Source organism: Drosophila virilis, chromosome 3, assembly GCF_030788295.1.
Source record: "Drosophila virilis strain 15010-1051.87 chromosome 3, Dvir_AGI_RSII-ME, whole genome shotgun sequence".
Classification (NCBI taxonomy): Eukaryota; Metazoa; Arthropoda; class Insecta; order Diptera; family Drosophilidae; genus Drosophila; species Drosophila virilis.
The window spans coordinates 3,783,554-3,803,115 of NC_091545.1; the positions used below are offsets into that span (position 1 = coordinate 3,783,554).

At 44.6% G+C, this 19,562-nt stretch overlaps 5 protein-coding genes across 7 annotated transcripts in view; 2 read left to right on the top strand and 3 right to left on the bottom strand.

Moving 5' to 3' along the window:
- Window positions 1–19,562, top strand: part of LOC6623083 (neurobeachin-like protein 1) — a 39,961-nt gene that overhangs the window by 12,209 nt on the left and 8,190 nt on the right. For 2 of the 3 annotated variants that reach the window (XM_015175598.3, XM_002046286.4), the window contains 10 exons: window positions 95–402; window positions 16,345–16,488; window positions 16,546–16,818; window positions 16,886–17,000; window positions 17,119–17,287; window positions 17,353–17,477; window positions 17,530–17,837; window positions 17,896–18,176; window positions 18,238–18,589; window positions 18,664–19,129. In XM_015175598.3, coding sequence (XP_015031084.1) covers window positions 95–402; window positions 16,345–16,488; window positions 16,546–16,818; window positions 16,886–17,000; window positions 17,119–17,287; window positions 17,353–17,477; window positions 17,530–17,837; window positions 17,896–18,176; window positions 18,238–18,589; window positions 18,664–19,129 — 2,541 coding nt within the window. Of the gene's footprint in view, window positions 1–94; window positions 403–13,093; window positions 13,344–16,344; window positions 16,489–16,545; window positions 16,819–16,885; window positions 17,001–17,118; window positions 17,288–17,352; window positions 17,478–17,529; window positions 17,838–17,895; window positions 18,177–18,237; window positions 18,590–18,663; window positions 19,130–19,562 lie in introns of those variants that run through there. The other variant, XM_032435424.2, reaches the window with a different exon arrangement.
- Cpr64Aa (Cuticular protein 64Aa) lies at window positions 2,998–4,181 on the bottom strand. Its single transcript, XM_002046289.4, is given in 3 exon segments — window positions 2,998–3,768; window positions 3,839–3,949; window positions 3,951–4,181. Coding segments are annotated over 3 exon segments (603 nt in total). The 5' UTR covers window positions 4,071–4,181; the 3' UTR covers window positions 2,998–3,396.
- Window positions 6,752–7,967, bottom strand: Cpr64Ab (Cuticular protein 64Ab). The gene is made up of 2 exons (XM_015176233.3): window positions 7,830–7,967; window positions 6,752–7,771 (listed from the first exon to the last, which is right to left on the bottom strand). Exons 1-2 carry the CDS (start codon window positions 7,842–7,844, stop codon window positions 7,427–7,429), a joined length of 360 nt encoding a protein of 119 aa, XP_015031719.1. The 5' UTR covers window positions 7,845–7,967; the 3' UTR covers window positions 6,752–7,426.
- On the bottom strand, window positions 8,577–9,594 carry Cpr64Ac (Cuticular protein 64Ac). The gene is made up of 2 exons (XM_002046290.4): window positions 9,438–9,594; window positions 8,577–9,370 (listed from the first exon to the last, which is right to left on the bottom strand). Exons 1-2 carry the CDS (start codon window positions 9,447–9,449, stop codon window positions 8,846–8,848), a joined length of 537 nt encoding a protein of 178 aa, XP_002046326.2. The 5' UTR covers window positions 9,450–9,594; the 3' UTR covers window positions 8,577–8,845.
- Window positions 13,263–14,385, top strand: Cpr64Ad (Cuticular protein 64Ad). The gene is made up of 2 exons (XM_002046291.4): window positions 13,263–13,398; window positions 13,457–14,385. The coding sequence occupies exons 1-2, from the start codon at window positions 13,384–13,386 to the stop codon at window positions 14,192–14,194; spliced, it is 753 nt and encodes a 250-aa protein (XP_002046327.1). The 5' UTR covers window positions 13,263–13,383; the 3' UTR covers window positions 14,195–14,385.

Sequence of the window (19,562 nt, forward strand, 5' to 3'; positions counted from 1 at the left end):
GGGCCACTTTATATACGGTATAACCGGTCTGCGTTTGAGCCTCAATTAAAAACCATCTCCGACTGACATCTGTCACATTTTGTATTATTTACAGGTGAAGCCGCTTTACGATCGCTACCAGCGCGAGATCGAGCTGAATCTGTGGGAGCCAATCAATCGCTTCTGGGCCGAGTGCTACGAGGCATGCAAGGCGGCCTCCAAGCAGCGGGCCAGCTTCCAGGCGGCGAATCGTCGCGTCTTCCAGCAAAAGATCTACATGCCGTGGAAGGTGCGCCAGGTGGAGGAGATGCAGCGCCTACAAAATGCCGCACTGCAGCACAAAACCAACGACAGTCACATACGGAAGAAATGGAAGACAGCCAAGCGTTTCCTCTACGGCCCTAGGGGACCCTGGTTTACGGGGTAAGTCAAAGCCAAAATAGACAAAACCTAGCACCATAATTATAATTATTAATTATGAAATCACGAACGAAAATTCAGCTATTTAATTAAGGCGACAATTGCAAATGGGACGTAAATGATTACATACATGAGAGCACATACATATATATGTTACATATATGTAATATATATGCAACAGGCTGTCAGATATGCTTATATATAGCTGTCAGCTATGAGCTTATGTAGCATATGCCACGCTTTTGTCTTCATTTCACAAATGCACTCATTAATTTCATGTGTCTGTGTGTGCGTGTGTGTGTGTGTGTGTGTGTGTGTGTGTGTGTGTGTGTGTGTGACAGTCACAATGGGGAGAAATCGCTAAAATAATATACAAAAATGTAAGTCGTTTGTTTTTTGGTTAGCTAAACATATAAAAATATCCATTTCGGTTTCACTTTCTAGCTTCAAGCTCAGCTTGATTCATTAGTGTTTCCTATTTTTTAGGCTCGAGTCGTATTGCATATTTTTTAAAGGTCATCAAACCTGAAAAGCTGAAAAGTGATCAACATGATTGATGGAACTAGGGTATTTTCAGGTTGTGCAGTTGTGTGTGTAATAGTCGAGCTAATGTCTGATACAGTTATGTCTCTATTGGCAGATTAAGTTTGTTGTTATCGATAGGTCGTTACGTTTGCTCAACATCGATAAATATCGATATTCAGCTCTGTTTTTTTGAGCCTATCTGAGAGACATAGCTGAGAGCATATCTTGAGGCAGTTAATTAAAAGTTGTGAGGCGAATTCTACTGTTCTACACACTCAGCTTAATTTTATGAAATTGCCCAAAGATCGATAAATATCGATTTTAAGCTTCGTTTCTTGTGCATGTCTGCATGACTAGAGGCATATATTTAACTTAATACAAATTTTACTATGCTCCACACGCAGCACATTTTAATTATTCGTTTTTTAAGTTTAAAGACTTTTGCCCAAAGATCGATAAATATCGATATGCAACCATGGTTATTGACGCTGTAGTGACTATTCATTTTTTGCATACATTTGAGAAGCAACAAATTATAAATACAAATCGGCAAAGACTTAGACTAAGACTTGATTATATATATTTCGAATCATACCTTGAAGTAAATCGAACCACTTTCTATTCTAGTATCATGGAGTTATAGCTCCAAGCGCCAGTTATTTTATAGAACTCTATCGACTGGTTAAAATTTAATGAACTTTTCTCGATTAGCATTGGGATCAGCTTAATATCAAATAGTCCCTTCCCTTTATTTTCTAACAATTTTATTCAGTTTTCAATAGCTTTTCGCCCATTGTACCAGCTCCGTATGTCTGTCAATTGTTGAAAGCTTTCGCTACGTTCGGGCGCCTCATCAGTTGGAGCGCGATTAAAATTACGATTTAATTTTATTAAATCATCAAAAAGGCATTTATGCAATAGCAAAATGTGTAATACGTACAAGACGTGCCAGCAGCGTGTGCAGCCAATGCATAACTGACCCATCCAAGTGGCACCAACAAATCAAATGAAAAATGAAAACTGAGAAAAAAGGCTCAGCTCGCAATTAGTATAAATTTGATTACAAGTAAATGCTTAGGCAACTTGGCCAATTGTCAACCTTGTGACGGTCGAAGCTAACTTACCAACTAAACTGAATGCTGCGTTTTGTGGTGGCAATGTTCTAAGGTCGCACCACTCACACGGTTGGGAAACTAGATCTGGCTCTAGACTAGAAATATGCACTCTAGTTCACTTTTGGCTGGAAACTAGACTAGAAATACGCACTCTAGTTTGCATTGACAGTGACTTAAATTTGTGTTTTAGCCGTGTTGCGACTCAAGGTTTGAACCAGCCTGAAGTTTCTAATCTTTACAAAATATAATTTAAATTAATTCTAAAATATTTGTTGATTAAGAGCCGGAATATCTCTCAACTAATTTCCACTTATGCTATTGTCTTAAGTCAGACAAAATTGTTGGTATATATAACTTCTTTTTCAAATAAATATTTACTATATATCTGGCTCTAGACTGGAAATGCGCATTGACAGGGAGTTGAGTTTGGGGCTTAGCCAGGGCAAATCCAGTGAAGAGTTGCGGTGGTTCGACTTAAGGCTTGAACCAGCCGAAAGGTTTCGAATCTTAAACCCAGCTTGCAAAATACAAAATATAAATTGAAATTAAAATATTTTTATATCTAGACTAGAAATACGCACTAGTTCAAGCCGAGATTCGACTCAGGGTTTGAACCAGCCTAAAGGCTTGAATCTAAGCTAAATTCATCTTACATCTAAAAAAAAAAGGGAAAATATAATTTACTTAATTTGTTATCTTTTACTATTTCTAAGTTCAGACAAAATTAATGTTATATTCATCTTCTTTTGTCAAATATGTACCTATATTATCTGACCTGAAAGACAGCATTGTTGAGGGCTGGCAGATATCCCAATTATATTCTCAATAATATGGTCTTTTTCCTTAGATGAATCGCTTCGGTTTCAGTTTCACTTCACAGTTACAAGAAATTTGTATTCCTTCTTCGAAGTTTTTTCTTTTTGAGCCTGGTCTAAGTCTTACTGGGTCACAAACTTAAATCAATTGCTTCTCATTTTTATTGCATTTCGTCTCAGCATGTTTGAACTTGAGTTAAATAAGGCATAAAAGCGGGTTAGATTTATAGAACTGTGTGTTTTGTTTTTTTGTTTTTTTCTGTTTTTATCGCGGTCGAAACAGCCTTAAGATTAGGTAGACAAGAAAAACATACATGAAAGGCAACGAATGTGAGTGTAGATGAGAGCGGGCGGAATTGGGAAGCCGCCCGAGTGAATTCGTATGTACACGATATGTAGAAGCGATATATATCGCTTGCATTTCAACTAATACTACAACTATCGACTACGACGCTAGGTCAGACGGCAGCCCGCCGCCGGACCACGTGGAGGAGAAATCAAGAGGTCGTCAACATTGCGGTCTTCAGTTTTCTAATCGTGACTTAGTGATAGGCCAGAGGCGAGTAGGCGGGACCCAAAGCCGGACCATGATAAGCCGGAGCCAGAGCTGGGCCATAGGCTGGTGCGTGATAGGCGGGTGCCAGAGCTGGGCCATAGGCTGGTCCGTAGGCTGGCAGCTTGGCCACAACCGGAGCATGCAGCAGCGGAGCCGGTGCCAGAACCTTGGCAACTGGAGCGACAGCCTTGACAGCGACGCCCTCGCGATGGACGACGGCATTGAAACCGTGCACAGGATCTGCGGTATACTCCACAATGCGACGGGTGCCGTCGGCCTCGATCAGCGAGTAGGAGCCCTGGACAACGTCGCCGCTGCGCGACTCCTGCTGGTTCTTTACGTCGCCCGTCGAGCCATCCTGCCGAAACAAAAGACAAGAGTTAGCAAAGGATACGGATTGATCAGACATTCTGCTGATGGACACTTACATGCACATCATAGCTGAAGCTGTACTGTGGATTCGGATCGTATGGCTCGGGTGCGGCCACCTTGGCAACGGCCACCTTGGCCAGGCCGGGATAGACGGGCGCCGCCAGTTTCGGGCGCTCCGAGCGAAGGATATGCGGGCAAAGCGGGCAATGCCAGGCCAGGACCGGGCACCAGCACAGCGCTGGACACGGCCACCAGAGCGCTAAAGACGAGCAACAATTTTTGTGCCATTTTGTGTGTAGATTTAAAGGCGATTTGTAGGCGATTTGTTGGCGATTTGGAGGAGATTTTCTGGAGCTGGAGCTGCTGCTGCTGCTGCTTGGCTGACAAATGAACTCACTCTGTGGTTCTGATGCTGAGCGACAATTGCTTTTTATAGCCAACACCAATCGCGAGCTGCATGCCCAAGCCCCCAAATCCGCAACCAAATCTGCTGCAAAAATATTTATGCAAAAGCAACAACAACAACAACAACAACAAAAACAACTAAAAAGTGCGCATGCGTGTGGAGTATATTGAAAATGCTTGCTAAGATCACAAAATGCAGCAGCAGCAGCAGCAACAAGAAGAAACAAGCAGACCGCTCTAGTCGAATGTGAACGACTAGAAGATGCCCTGTAATCGCATATACATATATATTCCTTCATTGGCCTCACAACTAGCTAAATGCATTCTTAAATAACTTCTGTGATTCTTATTAATTCTCTTAAAGCTGACATTCAAGTGTCACTTAAAGATACCCTGTAAAGGTATATATATATGCCTGCATATTACTTGCTTTGGTCTCGCAATAGTCAAAATGCATGCTTAAATAACTTCTGTGATTCTTAAACAATTTTCACAGCTTAAAGCGGACATTCAAGTGTGACTAGCAGATACCTTGTATATTTATATATATGCCTGCGTATTCCTTCTTTGGTCTTACAATAGAGGAAATGCTTAAGTAACTCCCTACGTACCAAATACCGAGTCTTGAGCTCTTATAACCTTTGTAATATGCTTAAAAATGGTAGCTATCAATCGATATTTATCGATTTAATGCACAGACCCAATAAACTGCAGTTCGATGTTATAATCTCTGGCTAATGTATACCTAATATGCAAATAGATGTCGTTCGACTGTTCCTTAAAGATATGCTTAAGACTGGTAGCTATAAATCGACATTTATCGATAGGTTTGAATCGATATCTATCAATGTATTGCATACACCTAATAAACTGCGTCGATATACGAACAGTTCGATTGTTTTAATCTCTGGCATTTGTATACCTCATATGTAAATAGATGTTACATACTTGGGTCACAATGCCAATACACCTCGCTTATATATAAACAATTGACTACAGGGTATAAAAATGAAAATAATTCATTTTTCGTTGCGTCGCAATTGCCCCTGGCAATTGGCAGTCAGGGCAAATCGAGGAAAAGGGGAAAGGGGGGAACGGAGGGTGGGCGTTAGCTGACTGTCTGTCTGACGGGCGGGGTGCTCGGTCGGGCAGGCCAGACAAAACAGCTTAGGCCTACGAGAATGGCACGCATGTTGTCTGGCTGGGTCGGCCGGCTCGGCTCGGCTCGGCTCCTAGGCGAGTGGTGGACAGGCCAAAATGAATGGATACATGAGCTGCTCGGCGCAACAGTTGCAGCAGCGGGCGGGGATTTGATCGTGACAAAAAAGTTCAATTCGAAAGCGTTTTTTGGGCCGGGTGGCCAGGCGACATCAGGTGTGCGAGTGTGCGTCTGCGCTGGCCAACACACACGCACACACACAGAGACGGGCCACGCACCCAGTCGATTGTTGAAAGGTGTGTGCGTCGCCGTCTCTATGCTAGCTACGAGATCAGCCTTCGAAACTGGCACAAAGCAGCGCCGCGCCGCGCCCAGCAGCAGCAGCACCAGCAGAAACAGTTCACCCCGCAGACTGGCCGACTCCGAATCCGACTGCGAATCCGACATCAACAGCTCCGACTCCCCAACTTGCAGCAGGCAATTGCCACTGCAACAATGTTTTAATACCCTGTAACCAATGAAAGTGGCCAGAAAAACGGGTGTATGACAGTTGGGCATGTGTATGCGACGGACAGAAGAATGTAACTCAAGAACAGCAGCATCAACAGGAGCTTATCTTCTGTTGATATAGATTAGATATAGATAAATGTATAGATATAGATCATAGATCATAGATACTTAGATAGTTAGATACTTAGAAAGTTAGATACTTAGATAGTTAGATACTTGGATATCTTCACAAATTGAAAATTATAAAACGAAATACAATAAATGAATTATATAGATAGAAAGATATAGTTCAAGAATATTTTTATATATTTTAATAGCTCAGTTAACTGCCCCAAGGCCAGAGTCCTATTTATGATTCTTATTATAAATATAAACATTTTTTAATGCGTTTTTAAAGAACAAAAAAATTCAAATAAACTTAGAAGTTGGTGCTGAGCAGAAGCAGACCCGTGAATATATTTAAATACAGGGTATTCACGAGTCGAGCATCCGCGACTAGCCCACTCTTACTTGGTTTTTTCGTACATTTTACTGCCATTGGGACAATTTTGCCCATTATCACTAATTTTGAACGCACGTTGCGCCTTGTTAGGCGTCGCAGTTGCCAGCGGCTGCGTCGACCGCGACCGCGACGGCGACGCCAACGCAGACAGCGACGGCGACAGCGACGTCGGCGGAGACATGCGCAGTTTTGCGTAATCAAAAATTGTATCGCGTCGAGTACTTTCAATTAAGCTATTGAATAATTCGAGTGCGTGTCGATCCGATCGAGTGAATGTTGCAGTTTGCATTGGGAGAGTGTGCTCTGGGTGTTGGGGGCGGTACTTGACTTGGGAGGGGCGGGCTCTTTAGGAAGGCACACGAATTGGAGTACATTTTGTAACGCCTTTAAGCCAAAGTCCTTAGGTTACTTAGAGTAAAAGTCAGCATGAGTAGTGCATCTTTAATAGATATTAAGATAGATATATCCAATAAATATTTCATATATTGTAGAGTATTTGAAGGAAGTGCGTTATGCATTAGTCGCGGTCTTTGAATAGGCCAGTCTTGCTTGGTCTTTGAAAGGGTTTTGTTGGGTCCTGGCTTTTACATTGGCATCGTTTTCTAAAGAGTGGTTTTTATGTCCTTAGGTCAAGACGAAATATGTTGTGCTTAGCTTTATTAGTTACTCGAACTAGCTCGAGCAAAAGAAGAGCATTATGTCCCAGCAAAAGAGGCGAATTATATTCGAAACTCTGCAGATTTGAAGTCAGTTAAGGAGGAATTGTATGTGGAAGAAATCGAATCCACAGAGGGAGCACCTTATTAATACCTTTAATAGCTTGAGCAGTTGAATCAAAATGCATATCTTTTGCATATTTCAAGCAATTTTGTTCAACTCGAAGCCATTTGTCAGCGATTGGATAAACCATAGCCATAGCCATAGCCAGGTGTGCCAACAATTAGCCGGGCTTGTGTTCTCTTTGGCTAACTGGATTTATTAAATGATTTATGAGTTTGGTTAGATCTACAGAACGGACAATAACTTATCTACAAGCTAAGATCAGAAGAATGGAGCAACAGCTGTTGCCTAGCCCAGGAATGGGGCGACTGGACGTGGGCCGACCACGGGAACTGGAGCTGCAACTGCAGCTGGAACTGGACCGCGCTGTACGACCGCATTGAAGCCGTTGATGGGATCGGCCGTGTAGAAAACGGTGCGCAGCGAACCGTCGGCATCGACCACCGAGTAGGAGCCCTTGACCACATCTCCATCACGCACCTCCTGCTGGCTCTTGCTATCTCCGGTGATGGCATCCTGCACATTGTAGGCGTACGCGTATTGTGGATGCGGATCAAAGTCTGTGTTCACGGGCACGCCGGGCAGCAGGGCGCACTCGATGACGGCAAACAGAGCGCAGCTGATGAGGAGAGACTGCAAAGGATTTCAGCTGAGACTTGAACCATTGCCGCTTCCTTCAGTCCAAACTTACCTTGAGCAGAGCCATGTTTAATTATGTTGGATTGCACTGTGGATTGATTGATTGCACTTTCTGGACTGTCTCTTGGAGCTGTTGCTGCGTGGTTTTAAACGCTTTGCCAACCGTCACCCGGTTGCCAAAAGTGACCCAATGTCTGCGCTGACGCAAGGCGCATTCCGTGTCGGGAACACACAAAAGTTTCCTCAATGCACGTGCCAACAACAATTTGCACAATCCCAGCACCCAAGCGCTGGGCTTTATGACAATCATAACTTTAACTGCGGCACGTGCTGTGCATTAATAGCTTCCCATTTCGGCCCGTCTTGAGGTTGAGGTCGAACCTACCTCAACGGCGATGAAAATATACATGACTAAGCTATCAACCTTCGAAGAAATCAATAGAGTGTATTTGACTTGGAAACAGCATTAGATAAGAAATTGGCTGTAGATGAACTCTGGGTTCATTTGTCTGCAATTGATCCAAAACTGAATTCCTTCCTTTCGTCAGAAAGCAACTCTTCAGTGGTAGCTGGAGGACTTTGGTCGTTGGACCAAGAGCTGTAGGCATGTGGAGAAGAGAATTACAAGACTTCAAGTCCTTATTCCAGAGGCAGCAGAAATTGGGCTGATTCTATAGACTTCCTTCCTTCCCATCAATGAAAGTAAAGGCTGCTCTTTCTTTGTATCCAAACTTGTGCTGATTCTATAGACTTCCTTCCATTCCAACAATCAAAGTGAAGGATGTTCTCCTCCTTTTTTTTTTTTGTACCGAAACTTTTATTCAGTAGATGCATTTTATAAATCACTAGATAAATGGCCGATAGCCGTTTACCGAAATCCCCTAGAAACGGTATCCCTAGAAGCTAGATGGACCACATGATACGGAGTTGGCTTTCAGTGGAGGACAGCACGCACGTCATTTTTGTGTTTCGGATGGTTTTGGAAGCGAAATTGTGTATGTAATACTAGAACTATTCAACAACGGTCGGGACTGAGTTGGGCATCAAGCGAGAACCCCGGGCGAGCGTCTAGTAGTGTCCGCCATAGCCGGAGCCGCCGTAGGCGGGCGCGGCGTATCCAATCTTGGTGACCGTGGGCAGCGCCACCTTGGCGACGGCCAGGGCGGGCTTGGCGACAACGGCCACGCCCTTCTTCTCGACAACCGCATTGAAGCCGTTCACTTTGTCCGCGGTGTAGGTCACCTTGCGTATGGTGCCATCCGGTTCGGCCAGGGAGTAGCTGCCGTGTACGACGCCATTGACAAGCGACTCCTCCTGCTGTTTGGAGTCGCCCGTGTGGTGATCGGTAACGCCGTACGAGAAGCTGTACTGTGGATTCGGATCGTAGGGCTCGGGCACGGCCACCTTGGCCACCGCCAAGGCTGGTGCTGGGGCGGCTATGTAGGCGGGCGCTGCATGCTGCACCAGGGTGGGCGTGGCCAGCAGCTTGGGCGCCGCATAGGAAATGGCCGGCGCCGCAAGCAGCGAGGGGCCATAGGGATCAATGGGTATGGCGAGCGCCATGGACAGCGCCAATCCAAGCACGCACACAGTCTGCCGGGATTAGATGAGAATGAGAAGTGGAGTCCATGAAGGACATGCTGCCAGTCGAGAGGCTTACCTGAGCGAACATTCTATTGGAATTCCTTTTCCTTTTTTGTTTTTTTTTATTTTTTTAGTTGACTAAAGGCGCGCGACTGCACTGCAAGAACTCGGCTCGAATGTGAGATGCATTTTCCGCCAGTTCTTCAGTTTTATATATGCGATCCGTTGTCGCGCTTAACCATTTCTGGCAGCCAGTTGATATCCCTCCCTGCCGTCCCTCTTCACCTCTTCATCCACTCGACTTGTCCAGCTGGTCTAGCTAAATGGCTAAGTGACAATTGCTTTGACTTGGCGTCTCATTTCGTGCTTTAGATCTCGATCTCGCACCCCGTCCTCAAGCCGAGCGATGCACATGCTCGAGCTCTAGCTCTAGCTCAAATCTCGTGCTCCTAGTGGCAATTTCATGTTTTTCTGCTGCACATTTCGTCATTTCCAGCCAACTGTTTTGCCAGTTTTTCTCAATGGAATAGCTCCACATTCACACACTGAGCCGCAATGCGTGCACTCAAGAGCGCCGCTCCAAATCTTTCAACTGGCGGCCAAGAGACTTGTTTTCCGCTGCGCCCCCGTCAACAAAAAACACGCAAGACTCGGCATTGCCTGACTTAGAGATACCCGTCTATAAGAAACCCGACTATACATTTAATATCCGATAAGGTCTAGAAACAAGTCTCATAGTTCATCTCAACTGTTGAGTCTGAGACACAAATATACTTTAAAACTTATGGGATATAATAATAAGCCCAAACGAATATACCCCTTTTGTGAATGGCTTGCAGGGCATTAAACCAGATCTCGGCCAATTCTCAGGTTCTCCAAACGTTTTGTCTGATGTAATATCGCGATTCACTTGGCCAATGGCCAGTTTTGCTGGGCAGGCCGAATCCAAATCGAATACAAGACTGCAGCCATTCATGGCTCCCCCCCTCAGCCCGCTCACTCCCCCTCGCCTCCCTGTTGTCTCTCTATCGCTGAGCATTCGATTCGTTTAATTAGAAATCGAAAATGGAAGCAATTGATCAATAGGGGGGCTGGAGGGGGGCAGAGAGAGAGAGGGCGTGTGTGCGTGTCTGTGTGGCGTGCAGATCAAGCAATTACGCACAGTCACACACACACACACACACGCACACACTCATACGGTACAGACACACACACATGCGCCCACATTCGCTATTGCAGAAATGCCGTCCAAACCAAATGACCTTGCCACAATTGCCAGCGAATGAGTTGACCACGTTTCTAACTTAACTTAATTACGCACTGACTAGCCCCTCCTCCGCCTTCCTTCCCCTCTTCCAGCGTCTTGCCAGTGCCAGTCTCCCATTTGGCAACTGCTTTTAGGCAGGAAATTCTACGAGTCTTAATGAATCAAATCTAAACAAGAAATCCTTTTAAAAAAACTAAAACATTGCCATAGACAAATTCCGAGGGAGCGCAAATTTGAATAGACGTCTTTACCAAATATTGGAAAGCTTTTAAATGGGAGGAAATTCATCTTTCACTTATTTTTAACTACTACGACCAGATAATAATAATTTTCTATATCATACAGTAGACATATGAAACCTTGATATATCATGTCTTAAGCTTTAAGTTTTTTCTTACTTCTCACTCATTCTATATCATTCAAATACGCTTGCGCTGACATGATTTCTACAAAAAATACATACATGTATACATGCGTGCATACATACATGTATACATGCGTACATGCATATATGCGTACATGCATACATGCATGCATGCATGCATGCATGCATGCAAGCATGCATACATACATACATGCATATATACATACATACATACATACATGCATACATACATACATACATGCATACATACATACATGCATACATACATATATACCTACATACATACATACATACATACATACATGCATACATACATACATACGACTTACCCGCCCACCTCATGCTGCGACGCCGCCTCCTGCTCCTCCGCCACCAGTTGCTCCACCACAGCCAACGTTTCCTGCCTTGTTGAATTTCAGCAGAGCCTACTAGAATTCTTGAGAATCGAGGAGGAGAGCACTTGGTAGAAATTCGTTATTTTTGAATTTGCAAATATTCTTTGTCTGCATTTTGTATTACAAAACCAATACATACATACATACATACATAAATGAACACATACATGCATACACTAACACACACACACATGCATATACGCACGCACATATATAAAAGTTATGTGCCTTCGTAAAAATAAATATATATATAAAACTGTTTGTCCTAACTGACGGATTGACTGGCGGAAGGACTGACGGACGGACTGACGGACGGACTGACAAACGGACTGACTTATTGTCTGATAAAATGACTTATTGACTGACTGATTGTAGTCTCCTTAAATAATGAAGATGTACCTTAAGATGGTATTTCGGAAAATTGAAAAATCGCGAAAAACGCTTGTAGTATTGAATTTAACTAGTATTGGATATTTCGAATTTGATATTTTACCATTGCATTTTATATAACATTTTCAAATGTAATTATTTAAATTAAATTTCCTAACTTTATTATTTGATATACGCTGAAAAGTGACGCAATTGGAACTCGGTTATTGCAATTTATGGACTACAAATTTGACAAGTAAAAGTCCGCAAAACTTGTAGAACACAAATTCAGAAATCACGCTACCATTTAAGGAATCTTGTGACATGCTGCGGCTCGGCTCAAGTTTTTTGTTCGTCTCATTTTTGCTGTCAATTTCCGGTGACAACCGTTAAAAGTGCGTCTTCAGTGTGGCCAAGCGGTGAGCGGTTGGCCGTTAGTCGGGCGAGCGGTGCTGCCAAGTTTGCCAACAAGTCGCAAGGTCGTGCGCGCTGCATTTGTTAACCGAGTCACGCCCCGGCGCGTTAAACCGTTCGAAATCAGGTCAAATCTGCAGCAGTAGCCAGCTGGAAGTGGGTTAAAAGATCTACGACACAGTTTCTACGGGCTACTTTTTAAACTATTTATGGCTGATATTTTTATTTTATTTTTGTTTTTTATTTTAATAAACCAGTTGCAATCACGTAAGAGAAACCCCTGCTCGTACTCCCTTGGCATTTCTAATTACAACTTTCGACGCGGCTGAAATAAGCAATTCATAATCGTTTATCGAATATCGAATATTGATTTTGGTTAAAGATCAAAGCAATTTAAGTTTACCTTAATTTAATAACCAAAAGCATTAGAAGATGCGCATTAGACTGGGCCCAAATAAGCAAGTATTCATTTAATAATCGTTTATCGATTATCGAATATGGGATGTTGTTACTTAAAGATCCAACTAATGCACATTAGTTAATCTAAGTTTAATAACTAAAGTCTTCGCAATTCATTAGATGATTCCCATGAGGCTGGACCCAATCTGCCAAGCCTCAATTAAATACTCGTTTATCGATTATCGATTATCGATAATTGATTATCGTTAGTTATAGTAAATCTGAAATAGCTTAAAAAATTTTAGACGCGTTTTTATACAATCTATTTCGGCATCGCGATTAAATTTCGTGTGTTTTTTTTAGTTTTTATTTTTTGGGTGTAAAAGAAAATTAAAGTATTGCCATTGAATGGCGGCTGCATGACAATTACCAAAAGCCCAAAAGAAAAAAACAAAAAACGAAGGAAAAAAAACAAATACCGAAAACAAAATTCACTTTCGTAGCCATGGAACATGGATTCGGAGCAGGGCCCCAGAGCGAGCTCTGGCTCTGACAACAGAAAATTTGTTCGACGTGCCGCGAATTTGGATCAAAAGGCAGACGCTGCTGCCAAGCTGCCAGCTTGGCGACTTGGAACGCGGTTCCATCAGCTGCTGCTGCCCGGGCGTCCAAAGCAAATGCAAATTTCGCGAATTGGAGCTGTATAAAAGTCGACGTAGTTTTGGTCATGGCATGTCAGTTCATTTTTGTTAACCGACGGTGATAATCAAATCCTAATCCCCCAAGCCGCACAATGAATCCTTTTACGGTAAGTTCGGGCTGCGCCTAGAGATTCATATTGGATACCAATTGGATTCGCTTTGCAGGTTGTTGCAGTCCTCTCCACCCTGGCCCTGTCGGCTCAGGCGCACTTTGCTGCCGCTCCCGCTCCCCTGGCTGCCGCGCCCTACTTTGCGCCGGCTGCTTACTCTGCTCCGCTGCGCTATGCTGCTCCGGCTGCCTACTCGGCGGCACCTCTGGGCTTTGCCGCTCCGGCTGCCTACTCCGCACCGCTGGGCTTTGCTCCAGCTGCTCCCTATGCTGCTCCTCTGGCGTACTCCTCTCCCCTGGTTGCCAAGACCTTCGCCCCGGCTCCAGTTGCAGCTCCTCTGGCTGCTGCCCCTCTGGCTGCTGCTCCAGTTGCTGCTCCTCTGGCTGCTGCCCCCGTCGCTGCTCCCCTGGCTGCTGCTCCAGTTGCTGCTCCCCTGGCTGCTGCCCCGCTGGCTGCTGCTCCAGAGATCGTCGATGCTCATCCACAGTACAAGTTCGCCTATGATGTCCAGGATACGCTGACCGGCGACTCCAAGACCCAGGAGGAGACTCGCGATGGCGATGTTGTGCGCGGCTCCTACTCGCTGATCGAAGCCGACGGCTCGCGCCGCATTGTTAGCTACTATGCCGATGACATCAATGGCTTCAATGCCGTCGTCCAGAAGGATGTGCCCGTTGTGGCGCCCGTCGCTCCAGTTGCGCCCGTCGTCGCCAAGCTCCGCAGCTTTGCGGCACCAGTTGCTGCGCCCGCTCCGGTGCTCGCCAAGACCCTGGCCGCACCCATTGTTGTCTAAATGTGGGCGGAGCATTAAAAATGGGGCGTGTCGTCTTGCTTGCGCCTTTGTGTAAATGGATTGCACACAGTTTGACAAAGGATTTTCATTTGTACATATTCGATTAATCATTGTCGTGCTTATCTAAAAAGAAAACTTTCATCGTTAACCCAAAATTAAATAAATTACCTAAACAAATTTGTGATTCCCAAGCCGAGCTTTGTGTTTTTTATTGTTTGATTCAGTTAGAGCAGAATTGATTTACCCTTGAGACTCTTCTATGCGAAAGTGCCCGACTTGGGGATACCCTGAACCAACCTCTACCAACCCGAAATGCACTTCGGGCTACGCGCACTTTGACCTAAGCAATCAGCCAGTCCCACATAATCCACAACTATACCAAGAATCAAGTTTCTGCCGTTCCACCAACATCATATCTATCCAGGGAAGTTTCTTTTCTCAGATCGTCGAAGCTATTTCACTTTAAAATGAGATTATCTCATTCACGTTCCAAATTTGGAGTCTCTTGCTATTGTAGGTTCTGATTTCGAAGTGTTCATATATACGGACGGACGGATGGACAGACAGACGCACAGACGGATAGATCAAAATTTCCCACCCCCATAACTTGGCCAAAACTCATCCGATTTTCACGAGGTTACATTTTTTGTTAATGGTTTGGCCTCTAGATCAATTCTGCATCAAATTCTAGATACACTATTTTTGGTCGAAATTCATGTTAAAATTTTACCCTCATATATCCTATATAGACATAAGTCAAAATTTCCCACCCCCATAACTTGGCCAAAACTCATCCGATTTTCACGAGGTTACATTTTTTGTTAATGGTTTGGCCTCTAGATCAATTCTGCATCAAATTCTAGATACACTATTTTTGGTCGAAATTCATGTTAAAATTTTACCCTCGTATATCCTATATAGACATAAGTCTAGACTTCTCACCCCCATAACTTGGCCAAAACTCATCCGATTTTCACGAGGTTACATTTTTTGTTAATGATTTGGCATCTAGATCAATTCTGCATCAAATTCTAGATACACTATTTTTGGTCGAAATTCATGTTAAAATTTTACCCTCATATATCCTATATAGACATAAGTCAAAACTTCTCACCCCCATAACTTGGCCAAAACTCAACCGATTTTCATAAGGTTTAGCTTTTTGTCCATGGTTTGGCCTCTAGATCAATTCTGCATCAAAATCTAGATACACTATTTTTGATCGAAATTCATGTTAAAATTTTACCCTCATATATCCCATATAGACATAAGTCAAAACTTCTCACCCTCATAACTTGGCCAAAACTCAACCGATTTTCATAATGTTTGGCTTTTTGTTCATGGTTTGGCCTCTAGATCAATTCTGCATCAAATTCTAGATACACTATTTTTGGTCGAAATTCATGTTAAAATTTTACCCTCATATATCCCATATAGACATAAGTCAAAACTTCTCACCCCCATAACTTGGCCAAAACTCATCCGATTTTCACGAGGTTACGTTTTTTGTTAATGGTTTGGCCTCTAGATCAATTCTGCATCAAATTCTAGATACACTATTTTTGGTCGAAATTCATGTTAAAATTTTACCCTCATATATCCCATATAGACATAAGTCAAAATTTCCCACCCCCATAACTTGGCCAAAACTCATCCGATTTTCACGAGGTTACATTTTTTGTTAATGGTTTGGCCTCTAGATCAATTCTGCATCAAATTCTAGATGCACTATTTTTGGTCGAAATTCATGTTAAAATTTTACCCTCGTATATCCTATATAGACATAAGTCTAGACTTCTCACCCCCATAACTTGGCCAAAACTCAACCGATTTTCATAATGTTTGGCTTTTTGTTAATGGTTTGGCCTCTAGATCAATTCTGCATCAAATTCTAGATACACTATTTTTGGTCGAAATTCATGTTAAAATTTTACCCTCATATATCCCATATAGACATAAGTCAAAACTTCTCACCCCCATAACTCGGCCAAAACTCAACCGATTTTCATAAGGTTTAGCTTTTTGTCCATGGTTTGGTCTCTAGATCAATTCTGAATCAAAATCTAGGTTTGTAGGTTTGTTTTTGTTTAAGCCTTGGATAATCAATTCTTTCTTGATCTTACTGACCTGATTTCCTTTCTTTCTTGCAGAGAGCTAACTGAGGAGTTTTGGAAGCTGTCGCCACACGAAAATGTGGCACGCATGCGCTTGAAGCTGGAGCCGCAGCTGTATCCCAACAAGCACGAGAACGCCGCCAATCTGCGGGACAATGCGACCAATGCCTACGACACAAAGTGAGCAGCTGCCGAAATAAACCTTTTGATTATCACTGATGACCCTTTTTATCATAGAGAAATATCCGAGTTTGACTCGACCATCAAGAATGCGGTGGTGCGCGATTTCCTGGCCGATGACGAGAGCTCCCAGCTGGAGGAGGAGCTGCGCCAGCTGATCGACACACAATCGCAGCAGGATGCCGCATTGGAGAAGCTGGTCATGTCGCAGGACTGCGAGCTGATAACCCTAATGACCAAGGTCAAGGGTCGCATTGAGGTCAACCAAAGCGTGTTCACCTTCGTCGATCTGAGTCCGCCCCTGGAGGATGGCTCCAAGCACGATTTCAGGTGAGTCCAAGATTTTAAGAGCCGCTTCGAGTAGATACTTCAAAGTTTCCTTTCGCTGTTTCTTCAGGTTTTCCATCAACAAAATCCGTGAGGTTCATCTGCGCAAATATAATCTGCGCCGCAGCGCCCTCGAGATCTTTCTGATCGATCAGACCAGCTATTTTCTCAACTTTACGACCAAGGTGGGCGAGATTCATAATTGCAATTGCTTGACTGCGGGTCATCCAATATAATCAAGTCCTTCTGTCACAAATGCTATAAAGTGCCTCAGTTCTTAAGCTCTATTATTCCATGTTCCAGACTCGCAACAAGGTCTTCACCAAAATCGTGGGTCTGCCCTTGCCGAACATCTTGTACGGATCCGGTCGCTCGCCTCCGGAACTGTTGCGCGCTTCGGGTCTGACCCAGCGCTGGGTCAATCGTGAGATATCCAATTTTGAGTACTTGATGTACCTAAACACCATAGCTGGTAGGTCACAACAGAGCCCTGGCTGCCCATCTTGCATCAACCCTTTGTGTTATTCCTTCACGCAGGCCGCTCGTACAACGATCTGAGCCAGTATCCCGTCTTCCCCTGGATTCTGGCTGACTACACCAGCGACGTGCTGGACCTGACCGATCCGCGTTCCTTTCGTGACCTATCCAAGCCAATTGGATGCGTAAGTAGATATACAAATGGAGCCTATCCTCTTTTAATAACTCTGCGCGCAGATCAATCCCAAGAACGAGGCGGAGGTGCGCAGCAAATACGATTCCTTTGAGGATCCCTCGGGTGCCATACCAAAGTTCCACTATGGAACACACTACTCGAACTCGGCGGGCGTGCTGCACTATCTGCTGCGCGTTGAACCCTTCACCTCGCTGCACGTTGAGCTGCAGAGCGGCCGCTTCGATGTGGCCGACCGACAATTTCACTCGATACCGCAAACGTGGAAGCTACTAATGGACAATCCCAACGATGTCAAGGAGCTAATACCCGAATTCTTCTATTTTCCGGAGTTTCTCAAGAACATGAACAAGTATATGGCTTTTCTTTTTACGGGCATCCCTCAGGTCTTATCTCCCATATACTTTCAGATTTGACTTGGGTCATTTGCAAATCACCAAAGAGAAGGTCGACGATGTTATCCTGCCCGCCTGGGCGAACACGCCCGAAGAGTTCATAGCCATACATCGGCGTGCCTTGGAATCGGAATACGTTAGCCAGCATTTGCATCACTGGATCGACCTGATCTTTGGCTACAAACAGAAGGGCGCCAAGGCCGTTGAAGCGCTGAATGTGTTCTACTATTGCTCCTACGAGGGCGCCGTCGACCTGGACAAAATAACCAATCCCATTGAGCGTGAGGCCGTCGAAGGTAGTCCAAATTCAGTTCAGTTCAGTTCAGCTCAGATTCTAATCGAGGCGATCCCTTCCAGGCATGATCAACAACTTTGGCCAGGTGCCGTCGCAGCTGCTGCGCGAGCCACATCCGCGCCGGCTCACCCAGGACGAGACGGCGCTGAAGCTGGTGCGCGCCGAGCTGAAGCGGCCCGATTTCACCCAGTTCCTGGACAAGGTGGTGCAGTACTATTGTGAGCTGTCCACGGCCAAGGATCCGATCGTGTACCTGAGTCCGCCGCGCAGTCCGCCGCGCTCCTTTTTGCAGCTCAGTCCCGATGTGCTGGTCAGCGTCTCGAAGGGCGGCATTCTGGGCTGCAACTCGTGGATGTCCTACGACAAGGAGCAGGGATTTCTGCTGGAAATCGATGCGACCACAACAAATCTTAAGTGCGTCGTCCAGCTGCCAGCTGCTGTTCCTAATCCAGCTCATTTATTGATATATTTTTCATGGTGCTTTTTAGAAATCGGAAACGCGTCTTTGGACCCTTTCACCCCTCGCAGCCGCCGCACTCGCAAAACTTTGCGGTCAGCACCGATGGCAAGCTACTCTACGCCGGCGGCATTTGGGACAATGCGCTGCGCGTCTACAGCCTGAACAAGGGCAAGACCTTGGCCTCGGTGACGCGCCATTTGGACATTATCACCTGCCTGGCGCTGGATAATTGTGGCTCGTATCTGGTCACCGGTTCGCGCGACTGCACCTCCATTGTGTGGAGCATACAGGGAGGCAATCAGCAGAGCAGCATGCCCAGCAGCAACATTCCAGTCCACGCCCTGACAGGACAATCCCATATGCAGGCCATAACCCAGCTCAACACCCAGAACAGTTACTCGCCAAAGCCTCTGACTGTGCTCTATGGCCATGACGACGCTGTCTCCAGTGTGGCCATCTACACGGAACTGGATCTCGTTGTCTCCGGCTCGCTGGTGAGTGTGACAGCAAAAAATCCATGTAGAAACGGGTTGCCTGATTGATTGACTGATGATTGAGCTAGAAACTGTATAAAACTGTCTACCACGATTGAGAGATTGACTGATGGCCGGATTGACGGGCTGACGACCAAAGGACAGCTTAAAAATTAAGAAAAAGAGTTAGACTGATTGATTGATTGACTGATTGACTGACTGATGATCAGGGCACCGACTAAGACTCTTATACATACAACTGTACGTAAAATTGTCTAGCACGCCTCAGAGCTTGATTGATTGATTGACTCACTGCCGGATTGACAGACTGATGATCAATGAACAGAAATAGATTTCGACTGAGTGATTGATTGATTGATTGACTGACGAACAACGCACAGCCCATATCTTAAGAGCTAGAAAGCTTTTTCCTTTATTGCCTTTCTTTCTCGTT